This window comes from Myotis davidii, unplaced genomic scaffold (assembly GCF_000327345.1).
Source record: "Myotis davidii unplaced genomic scaffold, ASM32734v1 scaffold417, whole genome shotgun sequence".
NCBI lineage: Eukaryota > Metazoa > Chordata > Mammalia > Chiroptera > Vespertilionidae > Myotis > Myotis davidii.
The window spans coordinates 497,809-515,789 of NW_006288435.1; the positions used below are offsets into that span (position 1 = coordinate 497,809).

Sequence of the window (17,981 nt, forward strand, 5' to 3'; positions counted from 1 at the left end):
CTTTTCCCTTCGATTTTCAACGAAAAAAATTGCTCTTTTTTTTTTTTTTTTTACTAATATAATGTTTTGGTTTTTTTTTAGATTCCAGTAAATGTCATTTTTTTCCTTCCCAGTGCAAAGCCACTATTATTTCTTTTTAAAGTAAGGATTTAATAATTTTTAAATACTGTTCTTCCTTTATATAGAAACGGTTTTGTATCGAGATGGTCATTAAATTGTAGATAAGACTTTCAAATAAGTAGTTATAATATATTTCATTATGTTCATATTACTTTATCTTTCCAGTAGGACTTCCAAACTCTCATGTGATAGAGATATTATTTATGAACAATTCCTATATTAAAAATAAGCAGCAACAGGAATAAGAAAGCCACAGCAAAATAAAATGCTATAAGTACACCTAATGAACAAATATTGATTTCAGTTTTTAAGAAGGAGTTAACTTTTTTGGAAAATGTTGCCTTAAAAATAATACCACTACATGGAAGACATACTGCAGATAAACATAATCGTACACTTATTTAAAACAATATATGTTTGATTTTTTAGGAATTCGATATTGATATTCTATGTGAGGGTAGATATGGTATCATCATTTACAAATCTGAAAATAAAAGCTTTGATTTTTGTCAATCAAAAATATGTAATTATATCAAAACTAAATTAGTTAATGTGGTCATCTGAATGTCATTTTAAAGCAGAATCTAAACAGGATCACATTCAAATAGTCTCTTGTTAAATTTAGATACACACATACACATGCACTACTACTTGCATGTGTTTTTTGGTTTATCAGCTTTCTCATTTATTATGATATGAATAAATATATTTTCATTATACTCTTTAAATAAATAATAGGTGTTAATCTTGTTATATTTAGAACTATGCCATTAAATAAAAAGTACTGACTTTTTACTGAAGTTAATGTCATTACATTATAATTTTTTTTCCCTCTTTTGGTTTACAGCATTTTCACACTTTGGTAGGGACTAGATAACTTTTGTTTAAAACCAGCAGGAGGAGCTCTCACCTTTCTGGGATTAATGCAATTAATGTTCCTGGAAAGCCTGAATTTGTGGGGGGTTTTATATATGAAACAAATTATAAAATTAAACATTTATCATGTATAATGATATTAAAGTTTTCAAAATCCCTCAGTTTTATTCTAGTATGAATGTATAATTTATTTGTCTGGAATACAAATTCGAAACTTTACTGTTCTTATAAATTTTTAAAAGGCATGATTGCAGTTTAATGAAGAAAATAAAGCAATTATGTAAATTTTGTTTCTTGAAGAAACTAAGAAACAAAAATAGTCTTCCTAAGGATCTACAGTGTTGCAGGTATTTACATGTTTTCCTTTTTGTTTGTTTTGAAATTAATACAGTTTACAGTTTACAAATTATACATTTGGAGAACCAAATAGACTAAATTTGTTTTAGAAAAAATATTTATATGAAATAATCAGTATAAATTCTACATGCAATTTACAAAAAACAAATCTCTCTTGATGGGCTTCAATTCATATTTTGGATTTTTGAACACTCTACTTCATAAAACCCTTTAAGTTAAATGGCAGGGTTTGTATAAATATATATTTATATATAAATATATAGTAATGATACATTTTCTGTATAAACAATTAATATGAAAATTTGGATGAAAACATGAAAATTTGCAGTTAGAAAAAGAAATAATGATGGTTCTCTGTACCTACAAATTTTTTTTAAAAGAAAACAAATAATAAATTTTTATATTCAAACTTAAGCAGGCAGAAAATAACACTTAAAAAAAAAGGTATAGGTTTAAATGATGGGAATCCAAATCTATTACTTAGTGATCTTCAGAAAAATTACTTAACCTCTCCTGAGACTCAGTTCTCTCATCTGTAAATTGGGTATTTAAAAACAATAATTTATAGGATAATATGGATATTACTGAAGAAAAATATGTAGAAAATCTTTTCTAAATTGATTATGATTAGTATCATTATTTTACTAGGGAAATAATGTTGTATCCCAGATATATTAATATGCTAAATGACTAAGCTTTCATGTCCCCCCAGAGTAGATAATGGTATGATGTACTTCTGAATAGTATATACCAAAAACAAAATAACTTTTATTTGACAATGATATAAGTTTATAGTTTTGAAATATATTATAGTATCTTTAGCTTTTCTTCTAAATATTTCAGATTGTTTTTGTTTTTGTTACTGTGAATGATCCCAGATGCCATCAGATATCATTTTTGTATTTTTGTATATTTGTGTATGTGTGTGTACACATATGATATATACTTATATATCATCGTTACTGTACTTTCTGTCTGTTACTTCTAGGCTTGTTAGAATTATTGTTGATATAAAGTAGATGAAACTACACAGAAAGCCTTTTATAAAGCTCTAGCCCCTTGTGTCTGCTATTATCTTTTTGTGATGGAGGTCAGCAGCCATTGGAAACCGTTAGCTAAATACATTAATTTATTAAGAGTAGAAAATGATATAGAGTAATTTGGTCACTTCTTCTTCATTTATTAAATGAAATATTTCAGTGACAAAAAATGTTCCTTTATTTCCTTATTTAGAAGTACCTTATATAGAAAAAGCAAAATAAATGTTTTATTCTTTTAAGATTATTTACCAGTTTTATAAATAACTAGAGGCCTGGTGCACAAAAATTTGTACACTCGGGGGTCCCTCAGCCCGGCCTATGCCCTCTTGCAGTGTGGGACCCCTTGGAGGATGTCCTCCCCATGGAGGTTTGCCTAGCCTGGGTGAGGGGCTGATGGCTATTTGCAGGCTGGCCACACCCCCTTTAGGATGGGGGTCCCCACTGGGGTGCCTGGCCAGTCTAGGTAAGGGGCTGAGGGCCGTTTTCAGGCTGGCCAAGCACTCTGGCGACGTAAGCTCCCAGTCTCTCCTTTTTTTATTTTTATTCTGGGGTTTATTTACCTTCTATAATTGAAACTTTGTTGCTTTCAGTGGAGCTCAGAGCCGGGTTATGGCAGGCAGGGAGCCTTGGCTGCCTCCTGCTCACTCCAGCTCCGTGGCTGCCAGCTGCCATCTTGGTTGGGTTAATTTGCATATAGTCGCTCTGATTGGCTGGTGGGCATGGTTTAAGGCATGTTTGTCTTTTATAGTATAGGATGGCTTCCTAGTATGCTGCAAAATTTATTAATGGTATATTTTATCATTATGAATGTGAAACATGGGGTTCAGGGTGCAGATTCTTCCGTGGGTCCTTGCCCACAAAGTTTGAAGAATAATAAACTCGTGGACTGAAAGGCTTCTTTAATAAAAATGTGGAAGTTTATTGGAAGCATATACAAACTTTCCCAAGTAAGGGGTCTCCAAATGGGACCCCCAAATGCAGAAAAAACCTGCTCTCTTTCTCTCTAATGGAAAAAATAAAAAATCCAAAATCTGTCTGAGTCTCTTTGTCTCCAGGTTTTGAAAGGCTGTAGTTCTTTGTCTATCTATGTTCCCTTCTAATTGCACCCCTTCCCCAGTTTACGACCCTATGCTTTCTTAATTGGTTCCTCTTTTGCAGGATATCAGTTTCAAAGATTAAAGCCCACCCAGTGCCTCCTTCTTTCTCTCCCCCTTATCTTGCTACATTCCTTTATTCTCTGTGAAAATATCTTCCCCTCTTCCTGGTACCTTGTGACCTTTCTTTATATTCTGTGAATGTATGTCTTCCTTCCTCTCCCCCCTTATCCTGTGACATTTCTTTATCCTCTGTACAACTAAGGATAAGCATTTTGGCATCTTGGAGCTATTTCTGCCCTTCACATATGCATTCCTCCCACATGAACCCTCTCTTTTTTAAAATTTCTTTATTGGTTAAGGTATTACATATGTGTCCTTTATCCCTGTTACCCCCGTAGTGCCCCCCACCCCCCCGACTCATGCCCTCACCTCCTGTTGTCTGTGTATCCATTGATCCATTGGTTAGGCTTATATGCATGCCTACAAATCCTTTGGTTGATCTCTCCCCCTTCTTCTCTAAGACTCACTATCCTATTTCTAAAATCCCTTCTAAAGTGCTTGGATTTAAGCATATTTGAAATATTTTAATTCCTTCCAGTCATTAACCTTGTTTATGATCAAATTATTTTTGTCCATTTGGAGCCTATGCAAGTTGGTTCTAGAGTTCTTTCTCAGTGATCCTAGTGGAAATTAATATCATCCCTGTTTTCTGGTATAAGGACTATGAAACACCACCAATAAAGTAATCTTACGAAATATAAAAATAAATGGAACCTGAATCAGATAAAGCCACTAAATAGATCTTTAATTTAAAGAAAATACAGGAAATGGGGAAGCACCTTTTAATGATATATTATAATTAGGAAAATCCAGAAAGTGTGACAAAACAATTTTGTTTTACTTAGTAAATTTGATTTCAAGTAGTGAAAAAGATAAACTGTCTAGTCATTAGGGAAACATTAAAGCAACGAGATCCTGTTGCACACATGTTAGCATGCCTCAAAAACTGGATAATACCGTGGATGTGGAGCAATAGGAAAATAACATATTCTCCTAATGGGAATGCAAAACTTCAGAGCCGTTTTGGAATATGACACTTAAACAAAGTATTCTTCACATAATCCAGTAATTTCTATGTGCCATAGAAGAAAGAAAGCATGGGTTCCTATAAGAATCTGTAAATGCTATATTGCAGTGGCTTTACTTATAATTCTCTAACTGAAAATAGCCCATATGTCTATCAAATAGGAAATGCCATGCAGTAGAATACTTCTCAGCAATAAAAAGGAACTTAACTATTGATACAGCAACATAGATGAATCTCAAATACACTATGCTAACATTAAAAAAAAACAACTCAAAGACTATCTGCTATTTGATTTCATTCATTTGACATTTTGGGAAAGTCAGAACCATTGGCGCAGAAATCAGATGAGTGGTTGCCAAGGGCTTGGTGGGGAAGAGACTCACTATAAAGCAGTGGTTCTCAACCTCCCTAATGCCGCCACCTTTTAATACGGTTCCTCATGTTGAGGTGTTCTACCTCCTTAATGCCACCACCTTTTAATACGGTTCCTCATGTTGTGGTGACCCCCAATTTCATTGTTACAAATTGAACATAATTAAAGCACAGTGAATAATCTCAAAAACAATATGTAATTATGTATGTGTTCTCCGATGGTCTTAGGCGACCCCTGTGAAAGGGTCGTTCGACCCCCAAAGGGGTCGTGACCCACAGGTTGAGAACCGCTGCTATAAAAGATCACAAACGAGATTTTGGAGGTCATGAGTGTATTCTATAGTTTGATTATAGAGTTGGTTATATAGATGTAGGGGTTTTTCTTAATTCATAGAAATGTACATTTAAAATGGGTGAACTTTATTAGTAGTACATCATGCCTCAATAAATCTAACTAAAAATATAATAGGAAAAGCTATTGATTAAAAAAACACTTTAAAAGGAATGTCCATTCACTATAATTTATAGTACTTATTAGATATTGATTTTTTGTTAAAGAAGTTGAGAAACTAAGAATATTAAACACTAGCTACTTGATGACATTAAGGGATTACTACTTTCAGTACTTTATTAAGATCTTGTAGTTATATATAAAATAAATATGGTAGAAATAATACTGAAATTTTTACACATTAAATTATATGATTATGGAATTTTCTTCAAAGAAATCTTGGAGTGGGAGAATAATAAACATGAAATAAGATTGGCCATGCTGGTAATCATTGAAGCCGAATGATGACTACATGTGGGTCCAATGTACTGTTTTCTCTACATGTTAAAATATGTTTGAGATTTTCCACAGTAAAAATGAACTAAGGAATTATAGCTCAGTTTTATAAAAGTTTAGTAAATAGATTTTAATAGTACTGAAAGAATATTCTGCAATGGATAGAGTTTATCCCAGAAATTTAAACATGGCTTTATATTTTAAATCAATGTATCATAGTGATTCAAATAAGAAAAATGACAAAATGTTTACAATAGACACTAAACAGCAGATGCCAAGTAACGTACCCCTAATAGTAATTTTTTAAACTACAAAAAGGCAACAAATTCCACTTTCTTAACTAAATGAAGACTAAAAGTCATAATGATTTGATAAAGCATTGTTTCTCAAAGTGTGGTCCATGGACTACTGGTGTCTGGGGGAATTGGAGGTAGTAAGTACTTAAAAATAATGATCTGCTGAATCATGGACCCCAAGCATTTACCGGCTGTAAACTCTGCAGATTCCTCCCCAGTTAATCTTTGTTGCTTTCCTCCCTCATTTCTGTCCTTCTTCTTCCCTGGAAATAATTCCCACCCCTGGTCCCTGTTCCAGCAACTGAGAACTGAGTTATAGCTCAGCTATTTTATAGAAGATATTCTAAAAGAAAAACAAATATTTGTTGCTTATCACATCTGATGAAGACCCCTCATCCTATCCCAGCTCAAATAGCATCTCCTTTGTTAAATCCTCGGAGACTTGCCCTGCCAGCCTTAGCCTACTTACTTGCTAGGCTATCATATAGTCAACCGTTTAGTTTTGAATTTAACAGATTATATTTTAATTATTTGTTTGCATATTTGCCATCAGATTATGAGTTACTTTTGGTCAGGAAAATGATGTGTGGTTTTTATTTTTGTTTTTGCCTCCCTCAATAGTAAATATACTATCTGGCAAATACAGTAACAATGCAATCTATGCTTTAAAGATCTCGGATTTATTCATAAGAATTGTTTCCATACTTTGCCAATAATATATAAGGGCATTTAATAACAGAAAGAAAATAAAGAAGCCTGCTTTAGTACAGTCTTTTTTTAATGTGGTATAGAAGGACCATATATGAAAGGAGAGAGAAGCAAAGGTGGTTATTTTATCAATTTTAGAAGATGGCTATTTTATTTAAAAATTTTTTAAATTAAAACTTTATTGTTGAAAGTATTACATATGTCCCCTTTCCCCCCCATTGTCCTTTTCTAGGACCTTCTGCCCCAGGCTTTCACCACAATATTGTGTGTTCATGGGTTATGCATATGCTAGTGGCCCGGTGCACGAAATTCATGCGGGCGGGGGTGTCCCTCAGCTCGGCCTGAATCCTCTCCAATCTGGGACCCCTTGGGGGATGTCCGACTGCCGGTTTAGGCTCATCTGCCTGCCAGCCTGCTCTCCCCCAGCTGCCCCAACCCACTGGCCTTTTCACCCCAAGCTGCCTCCCATTGCTGGCCTGCTTGTCCCCAACTGCCCCCGCTGCTGGCCTGATCACCATCAACTGCCCCTCTGCCGCCTGCTCACCGCCTACTGCCCTCCTGCTGGCCTGCTTGTCCCCAACTGACCCCCCTCACCTGCCTGCTCACGCCCAACTGTCCCCCCTGCCAGCATGCTTGCCCCAAATTGCCCCTCCTGCTGGCCTGCTTGTCCCCAACTGCCCCCCCTGCTGGCCTGATTGCCCCCAACTGCCCTCCCCTTACTGCCTCTGCCTTGGCCCTGCCACTATGGCTTTGGGCGGCGGCCACGGAGCCAGTTGGGGTGACCAAGGAATCCAAGCCTCGGCGACCAAGGAAGCCAAGCCTCCCGTGCCCACTCTCTGGCTGGCTTGGCTCTGTGGCTCTGGCTGGCACTGCCATCTTTGTCTAGAAGTGATGGTTAATTTGCATATTACTCTTTTATTGTTCTATGCTTCTATGTGGAAGACAGCGATTAAGAATGACTTTGTTATTAAATTGTTTCATTTAGCATTGTTATACACAAATTACATATTTTAAAATTAACTTATAACCACCTCATGTATTTTATCATTACTTATAAATACTTACTATATATAAATAATTTAAACTAATACAACTTACTAAAGCTAATGTAGGGAGTAATAGTAAGATTTGAGATATTTATGCATTTTTTGTTTATTTAATTGCAGTTGTGTTGCTTGATACAACAACTGTGCTGGGAGAGCTAGGATGGAAAACATATCCATTAAATGGGGTAAGTTTGAATATCTTTTAAAAATTGTCATCCTTGTTAGATATTTAGGATCTGTTGTAATATGAAAGAATGGTGGATTTTGGACTCTATGTGGCATACATTTTAGCATATAACTTAAATCACATAGAAAAGATTAAATTACAATTAGAAGTGGGAATAATATGTAAAACATATTTGTTTCTTCTAAATTAGTAACTGTTCTTTAACATAGTGTTTATACAGAATAATATTAGAATATTTCATAAATATTTTCTCTAGAAATAAATTTCTATTAGTATATTTAAGACACTTTTCTGTATATATGTTATGAAGTTTGGTAACCTCAGTGAGTATTTGTGCATAAACCAATTTTAAATTACCATAACATAAGTGGACTTCACAGATGTTCACAATTTGGTTTTTATTAGAAGCTATGAGTCTACTGTATTTTTTGAAGTTGGCAAAAAGATACATTATAATTAGGTGTTGTTGTTTTTTTTTTTTAATCTAGGAGTAGTTCCTTTTGAAATACCTATAAGGATGCATAATTTACAAAGTACAGTTTTTCAGGTATTAACATTATTTTAGTTTAGTTTGTACTTGATTTTTATGTTTTGATGTATTTTGCATTATTTTCGCATTGCAATATGTTTCTACATTTTTATTTTAAGCTAAAATAAAAGTGTGGTTTGTGAAGCTTTGTGCATTGTTAGTTTTGTCTGTTTAAACAACTTCAATAATGGAGGTGGTCAACTGTTTTCAGGTATAGTTAGGTTAACTTTTCTTTCTTTTCTTAAAATTTGTTTTTTTTCTCATTTATCACATTCTTGATCATTTTACATTGCTTCTTCCATTACATCTACAAATTTAAATCTGAAAGGAGAAGTTGACCCAAACAGGTTTTCTTATTTTAGAATTATTCAAATATTGCTGCTTGAATTTGACTTTTTATACCAACAGTTATTCAACAGTTAATTATTAAACATGTGTATTTTCATCTAAAAATTCATATGAAGAGTTAAATCTTCCTGTTTTTGATTAACAGGCTGTTTTTTTATTTGTTTTATAGACTGATTTTATTTATTTTTTCTGAAAATTTCTTTTTATTTCTGCGAGCTCTTTATCAAATCATTTATGAGAAATATATTTTTAAATTAAGATTATGCTTCAACCTTCATTATTTTCTTTCCATTAAAATGAATAAACACCAGAATGTCTTGTGTATATCAAGTATGTCACATTTATCACAGTTACTTTCAAGAAGTAAATTAAATTTTTTTCCTAGAAACCTTCTAAGATGATAAATATCTCTGTATCAGTTCTTATACAGAATAACCTCTAAGAACTTATAGGTAATTAATGTAGAAGCCCTAATTTTTATTTTCTGGGAAAAAAAGACCCCCCCAAAAAACCCCACATGCATTAGAGATCCTATTATTACTGTCCTCATATAGTCATAGCTGAAGAATCATGTGGGGATCAGGAGTTATACCCCTGCTCTAGTGATTGTGTTTGGCTTAGTCAGTCCACATTTCTGAGCAAACTGGTAACTAGGACACAGGACTTACAGAGTTACAAATACACTTACTGATATCATTCTTGTGATGATTTTATCATAGATATTACTTCATAGTTTTCTATTTGCCAGTTACTGCACTAAGAAATTTACATTTTATTTTCACAGTGGCCCTATAGTGAATGATGGTCTTTAATTAAAAATAAGCTATTTCTGACTCTGAGGCCTGTATCTTTCTTTACCTTGGCAAGGCTACCAGAGAGGAACATCGGCAACTTCATGAAAGGCCAAATATTTATTTGCGGTATTTGTGAAATTGATTTAGATTTCTTTTCTCTCCTTGATAAATAAACTGTTACCCTGAGATGTGCATTTTGAACACCAGCCAAGGATCAGTAAGAGGAAAGAGAGAAAGAAGAGGTGAAGGAGATACAATAGGGAAAAAAATATGATAGCATAAGGAGGAAAAGATGGTTAAATTTTATTGAGCATTTACCATATGGTAGGCTTTGTTCAAAGCATGTTACATCACTTACATAAATCATATAAATCAAGTACAGATTTTCCACTATTGAAAGATGTAGAAATTAAGACTCAGATACATTAAATATCTTTTACAAGGTTACAGTGCTAGGAAGTAGTACAGCAAAAATGCAAAGCCATACATATCCTAATCTTGTTGGTAATTTCACACCTAGGTGCTTTTTATTTCTTCTAAGATTCTACAATTTAAAGATAAAGGCCAGTGGCCTTTTGTAGTCTACAGAGGGAAAAATAACACATTGATTTATATGTTAAAATGTAAATTGAAGACTCAATTACTATAGAATATCACTGTTGGAATAGGAGGCTGTATTATTTTAGATTATTGACAAATAATAATTCATAAATGGCAAGTGATAACAGTAGGAAAACTTGAAAGTGGAGACACATCACATGAACATATTTTAAAATAGATCACATAGAAAGTTTTAAAGAAAATATGGAACTTAATTTTTATTTTAATGAAAAAATAGATTAATGACAATACTGGAGTTTTACTTAATGCTATTGATAGGTTAAAACAAGGATGGGAGTAGTCAATAAGGTAAAAGAACTTCAAATAAAAAAGGCGGCTAACTATTGCAAGAATGGGAATCATCTAGACATCAATACTGATTAAGTAATTTAAAATCTGTGGACATTGATAATCAGTGTATAGCATTTAAGCCACAATTTATTTCTGTATATTAAAGTTATAATTATGTCTTTAAAATTGTATATTTTTTCAGGTTCTTGGGTTGATTGAGCCATGCTAATTTGAATTGCAGTTTTAACTAAAGTTGCCTTTTTTTTTTTTTCAGAGACACTAATCCAGTTGGTTTTACAAAAATATCTTGGGCAGAAAAGACAACTCTATGATATATTTGTTAAATTTATGATATAAAGTTTATTTTGTATCTCTCTGGATAAAGTATTTCCTAGGAACTTTTTGATAAATTTTTATTTTTATAAAGAATTGAGCTAAGATGTTTTTGAAATTATATTAAGTGCTATATAAAATATAAGTAATTTAGTAAATGATTTCCTGAGTTTTTGTTTGTTTTACTTAAAATAGTCATTTTACCAATATTATCATTCCAGTATAGTTGCAGAAGTAGGCATTCACTATGTGCCTGTAAACAAAACCATTGATGGTTATTTGAGTAGGAGGTTCGTAGATATAGGAAATAGATGAGTAGTCTTGAGCAAATGACTTTTTAGGCCTACAAACAGGAAAAGAAAACATATTTATTTTCTGAAATGCTTACTTGAAAACTTATTTGTGCCAACTTTTAAATATACTTTATTTTAATCAGTGTTCATAATTCATTTAACAATAGTCTATTTTATGCTCTTCATGCCAAGTAACTTTTAGAGTGCTTAAAACAGTTTTCTTCTATCCTAAAAGAGTATTGTAAAGAGATAATTCTACACAATAGTAAGTCCAAAGAAAGTGTCTTCAGGTAGTTTTGAATACTCTTTTGTGAAATAATAAAGAGAGAGATTAATTGATTAATTCTGACCCAGGAAAATTGGTAGTAAGGATGTAACTTATCAGCTCTGTCTAATAAACTGAGAATCACATGTGGGCTAGAAGAGAGGATAGAAATCACCTTTGTGGCAAAGTGAATGTTTTGAGGAAAAACACATGAATTTTAAATGTATGGATTAAGTTTTAGGAACGTTAAGAATCATTTGTTTGGCTGGAGTTGGGGAATGTGGTGAGAAATAAGACTGTGATCATAGGCTAAGTCATATTGTGGAAGACTTGGATTTTAAATGCCTTAATTCAGTGATTCTCAACCTTCCTAATGCCACGACCCTTTAATACAGTTCCTCATGTTGTGTTGACCCCCAATTTCATTGTTAGAAATTGAACATAATTAAAGCATAGTGATCAATCACAAAAACAATATATAATTATATGTGTTTTCTGATGGTCTTAGGCGACCCCCATGAAAGGGTGTTTCGACCCCCAAAGGGGTCTGGACCCACAGGTTGAGAACCGCTGCCTTAATTGATCTAGATAGTGTTTATCTCAGTGCCAATAAGTAAAAGTAAAAACTTTCTGGATTCACTTAAAGAAACAAACAAAATTTGAAGTATTTTGTTTGTTTAAAGCAATAAAATAGACCCTTGGAATGAAGGATACCATGGAAAATTCTAAGGAAAGGATATTGAAAATATACGTGATATGACATTACAGTTTAGTATCACTAAATCACGGGGATACATTCTGAGAAATGCATAGTTGGACAATTTTGTCCTTGTGTGACCAACACAGAGCACACTTATAAACATAGATATTGTAACCTACTACACACCTAGGCTTGTATTGTTTATAGCCTATTACTCCTTGGCTATACACCTGTATACCATGTTACTGTACTAAATACTGTAGGCAGTTGTAATACAGTAGTAATTAATATTTGTGTATGTAAACATCAACATAGAAAAGACACAGCGAAAATATAGTATAAAAGATAAAAATGGAATACCTGTGTAGGCACTTACCATGAATGGAGATCCAGAAACAGAAGCTGGTCTGATGGGTCATTGATGAGAGCTGAGTGACTATGAGGGCCTACACTGCTGTAGACTTTACAAAGACTGCCCCTACTTCCTTCTGACAGGGTCAGAAATAGGACATCAAACTTACCAGCAGTGTTCCTTTGACAGGGATGTGGGTTGAATGCTTGGAATATCCAGGAGAGCCTGGCTGAGTGAGGCATAGATCACCGAAATAGTGGCTGTTGGAAGGGAGTGAAAGGTGGTCTGAGGATTACTAGGAATAAGAAATCAAGATGGAGAAATGCAGGAACATGGGGGATTGTCACAGCAGTGGGTTTTTGGATACTGCATGTTGGAACAGTGGTCAGATTAGGAAACTGTGGTATTCATTAACAAAGAGGTTTGCATAAAAGCATAAAAAGAGTTTCACATGGAGAAGGTATAGAACTGATGTAGTATTTTGGCTTTAGAAATTTGATTTTGGTTCCATTGATCCTATCTGGCACAAAAGGTTCTCTCTGGCGCTATATTGATAGAAGAAATAACTCTTGTTTATGCTTTATATCATCACAACCTGAAAATATTTCCAAAGTATAGGGTCAGGCTGGCTATAACTACCACAGAAAACTCTTACTAAAGTGGCAGTGGCATGTAATACTTGTCAAGGTAGCTCTTATGAGGCTGTGTCCTTGTGCAGGATCTCAGGTTCTTAACAAAGAAATTACAACAATGTTCTCTGAGGCCGTCAAGCTAGGTCTGGGAGGGCTCTAACTCCCTCTGAATATGGGGCACTGGGGGGACAGGCTCCTCTGCGCTGAAACAGGTCAGTGGCTACCTGACCGTAATATAATTTGTGCTCTCAAAATTGAGCTGTGTGAGTGAGAGGGAATCTATTATCAAGTCCCACAGATATTGCTTCTGGAAAAAAAAAATTCCTCCTGAACCACATATCCTTCCATTTCTTACAGAAAATTCAGCTCCATTAAAATATTATGGGACTGCTGTCATGTATATGCAGTTCATTGTTGACCAAAATGTTGTCATATGGTGTATGACTGTATTGATATACTGAAAACAGTATATTGAATAATTATATTTGCATAGTGGTTAAAGCTTGGTTTCAGAACAGAATGAATACAACAGAGAATTTGACTCATAATTCTTTTTAAAAAAATATATTTTATTGATTTTTTACAGAGAGGAAGGGAGAGGGATAGAGAGTTAGAAACATCAATGAGAGAGAAACATCAATCAGCTGCCTCCTTCACACCCCCCCACTGGGGATGTGCCCACAACCAGGGTACATGCCCTCGACTGGAATTAAACCCGGGACCTTTCAGTCCACAGGCCAATGCTCTGTCCATTGAGCCAAACCGGTCAGGGCATTGACTCATACTTCTTAACTTTGTGCTCTTACTGTCTAATGTCAAAAATTATATGTCTACACTAGGGGCCCAGTGCACAAATTCGTGCACCTTAAAAGGAACTGTGGGCCTTGAGGCTGTGTTGGGCACAGGGGTGTGTCTTGGCCCATTCTCCATGCCCCCATCTAGCCCTCCCATCATGGCCCCCTATATCCTCTGCTGGTAGCCCCGCTCCCACCACCACCACTCCCACTTGCACCACTTGAACCCGCTAACAGCACGGAGCAATTGGGGCTGACGCCAGCAGCAGGTGTGAGCGGCAGCTGCTGCCCCAGTCACCCCTCAGGAGCAGGGAGAAGTGGAGAAGCCCCCAGGGGCAATTGGGGCCGGCAGGCACTGTTCACACCTGCTGACAGCACCAAGGGATTGGGACCAGCACTGGGTGCAACGGTGGCTCCGGTGTCAGCTGTGGGTGCAAGCGGGGCTGATGCTGGCAGCAGATTTGAGCTCCAGGTGGGACCACGGAGCACAGGAGCGAAGACTTTTCAGTAACCACTAGAGGCTTGCCCCGTTGACAGCAACCAGTGCCCCGCCTTGGTCTCACGCCCCTGCTCACCTGCTCCACCATCCTGCTGTGGCTGATTCCTGCCGTGTTCTGTATTCTGCTGACTGCTGCTGATGCCCGCCGTGTTTCTCACGTGCCCCCTGGTGGTCAGTGAATGTCATAGCGACCAGTTGTTCGGTTGTTCAGTTCGGTTGTTGCGCCAGTCTATTTGTTTATAGGATTTTATATAAAGAGATAATTCAGAACTCTTAAGAACTTTATTCTGTGTCCCTCCATTCTTTACTTGTCAACATACTACATTAAGAATAAAATTATGAGGATCTAGCAGAGTAGCTAATAGTTCCACGATAATCAATGAAAGAATGTCACGTGAATAAAATTTTTATATAGCCCTGTAGAAGTTATAAATGCATACTAAAGAAGTGTTTTCACTAACATTAAGGGCAGGCATATGCTCTGGATGGTTTTTTTGCTATGAATAACTAATAACTGGTTAATACTAAATCTTACTCTGCAGAAAACTGAAGGACCTATTTCCATTTTAATTTCCTGGGAAGGAGACAGCTAGTTTTTAAGAAGTTATGCCAGTCTAATTCTAATGAGAAAAAAAGAAACACAAAATATAATCCTCATGCAGTAACTTTGTACATGTGTGTGTGTGTGTGTGTGTGTGTGTGTGTGTATCCTGAATTTATTATTGTAGTCTGCAAATGTATGAAGGAAAATGATATAAATTTTCTTGAAATTTTAACTTTCTTTTTTTAATTGTTTTATTGCTTAAAGTATTACAAGGAGTATTATATATGTCTTCTTTAACTTTCTTTTGATATTTTCATTTATTTTATGTAGTTTTAGCCAATATGTAACATTGTAGATAAAAGAGAAAAATACAGTTACAATAAGAGGGCCTCTAGTTAAATGTTATATTAAAAACTCTTACTACCCATTACATCTCAGGCCCATTCTATACTACATAGCAGGGGGTATGTCGTGTTGGGGCTTCTTGGCTCAATATTAACTCTAACTAATAAAAAGTAACTGCTGGTACCCAGAAAAATAAAAGATTTTATAATATAAATAAATATTTCATTATTAAAAACTATTATTTTTCCTTTGAGCTTTACTAATTATATTTGATACTTCTAAAAATGTAACAGCAGTGTGGCTTTTTAATTTTGATATTGTAATAGAAAAGATAAGCGACCTGCTTGGGTAGCCCCATACTGGTTATTAAAGATACTTATACCTGGATAAAATCTGACCATTGAAACACAGCATTTCATAATGATAATTGCATAAGATATTGTTTAATTTATACCTAAAATTACATATACTCATGTTTTATGGAAAGAACGTAATTTTTAAGCACTTCATCAACTCACCTGATAGACTTTCACCATTTATTTTTATTCATAGTAATATTTTTAGCAAGAAAATGAAAGATTTGTTTTGTCTCAGGTTTTGTTTTTTTTCCATTCTCTTTTGGCAACTAAGAGGTAGTTAAGTTTTAAAGCTTATTCTTAATGTATACATGGTAGATCAGATCTTTGCACAAAGTCATAATGGATATAGATATAGGCATGCCAATATTCAAAATCAAACTTTCTTTTCAACAGTGAAGTACAAATGACCTGCTGAATGTTACTAGAAAAAATATTATTGGATATTAATTTCGTTTTTTATCAATCACAACAATTTAGAGTTTAGAAAATTTTGTATTTCTCAGGTGCCAGATATTGGTTTTAAATAGCATGTTATATGTATATCTTGTATGCTGTGACTTAGATGATCATCATGGTTGGAATAATGCAAAATCATGCAAGATGTGTGATTTTATGTGTTAAACATAGTGAATTAGAATTAAGAAATTTACCCAGAGATATTTAGGAAAAGAAGGATACAAGTCATTTATGTCTAAATAAAAGGTGTAAGTGTAATATGTGTACTTAATTTCTAATTATTTAATTAAATGTTAAAATTTTTAAATGTTATACTAATTTACTAAGTAAATAATTTTTATAATGAAAACTATACATTTTTATAATAAAAGAGGCCCATATCAGAGGTAAACTGAGTAGAAAGATACTTTATTCTATAAATTAAAGTCCATCATTTTCCAATATCATTGTTGCAAAGTTGAAAAATCAAAATAGAATGTATTTATGACAGACAATCGAATATCTACTAGTAATTAATGTCTATTGTGTTATACTTTCTATATTTCATACTGTAACCATGCAGAAACCTTACTTTCTTTAATCTGGTGTTTTATTTTGATATTTTTCCCTTTGAATCAAACTGGCCTCACCTATCACCCTGACTCACCCACTTGCCTCTCCCTTGCTTAATCATTAAGCCCTCGGGATATTGAGGTTCTGGTCAGCATCCAGTAGTCTCAGAAACAAAGTCCTGGGTCTGTTGACTATTGAGAAGAGTTTTCAGTCAAACTAAACATAATATCTTGCCCTCAGTTGTGATTTAGCTCCAGATCCAGGAAAGCAGAACGATCCCACAGAACAAATTATTGTAAAATTGGACAGAACAACTTCATGGCTGACATCAGGACCAATTGCATTGACCAATTACCCTCTATCTTAGTCAGTAGAGACCACAATACCATCTCTATTAGTCACTATGATTAATGATCTTTCTTCCTATATAACCCAACCCCTGGAAGCCATTGGGGAGCCAGATGTTTGAGCATGGCTACCTGTGTCTCCAGGCGTGGTGCAATCTCCTTATGAAATCCTTACTTTCTTGGCTGCAAACTCCTGTTCATGTTTTATTAGGCTTTGTTGAGCGCAGACAAATGAACACCTTCAGTTGCTAACAATACAGTAAGACTAATTTATCCTAGTTGCAGACATCAGTGTTGTATTTCTTTCATTTTACAATACATTGAAGTCATTCAACGCTATATATGTTTGAATTCTGAAAATATAAACTTCAGTAATCATTTCTGTTAAAATGGATTGTTTTAGTTATTTTAAAAACTGATTATCTGGTTTTCTTTAGAGAAACTTTACAACATATGTGGTAGTTTTCTAAATATCCATTATGTTAATTTCAATCATACTGTTTCACATTTCAAAGAAACGTGTTTTAGTTGTGGAAGTTTCTGTTGTCATATTCAGAACTCAGATTCTTTCCTCCATCGTGCCATCTATTAATGAGTCCATTGTTTCTGTTACATTGTTCTTGATCTCTAACATTTCTTTTTTATTCTTAGGATTTCTATCTCTCTGCTTACATTGTTTATGTTTTCTTACATGTCTGCTTTATCCATTAAAGCTGTTAGCACATTAATCATAGTTTTGTTTTGTGTTTCCAAATTCCTGATCTGGTAATTCCAACACTCCTGCCATATCTGACTCTGATTCTGATGCTTCTTCAGTCTCCTCAAACAGGGTTCAGGGTTCTTTTTTGGTTTGTTCGTTTTTTGTCTTTTAGTATGCCTTGTAATTTTTTTTGAATGTTTCTTTTTCAAAAAATGTATTTTATTGTTGAAAGCATTACAAATGTCCCCTCCCCCCCATTGACCCCTTCCCACCGC

The 17,981-nt window shown here is 34.4% G+C and overlaps 1 protein-coding gene across 1 annotated transcript in view; it reads left to right on the top strand.

Annotated features, from left to right (window-relative positions):
- The window catches only part of LOC102773520 (ephrin type-A receptor 6), a 433,174-nt gene that overhangs the window by 79,262 nt on the left and 335,931 nt on the right, over positions 1-17,981 (top strand). Inside the window, exon 2 of the mRNA XM_006760304.2 lies at positions 7,907-7,971. Coding sequence (XP_006760367.1) covers positions 7,907-7,971 — 65 coding nt within the window. The remainder of the gene's footprint in view (positions 1-7,906; positions 7,972-17,981) is intronic.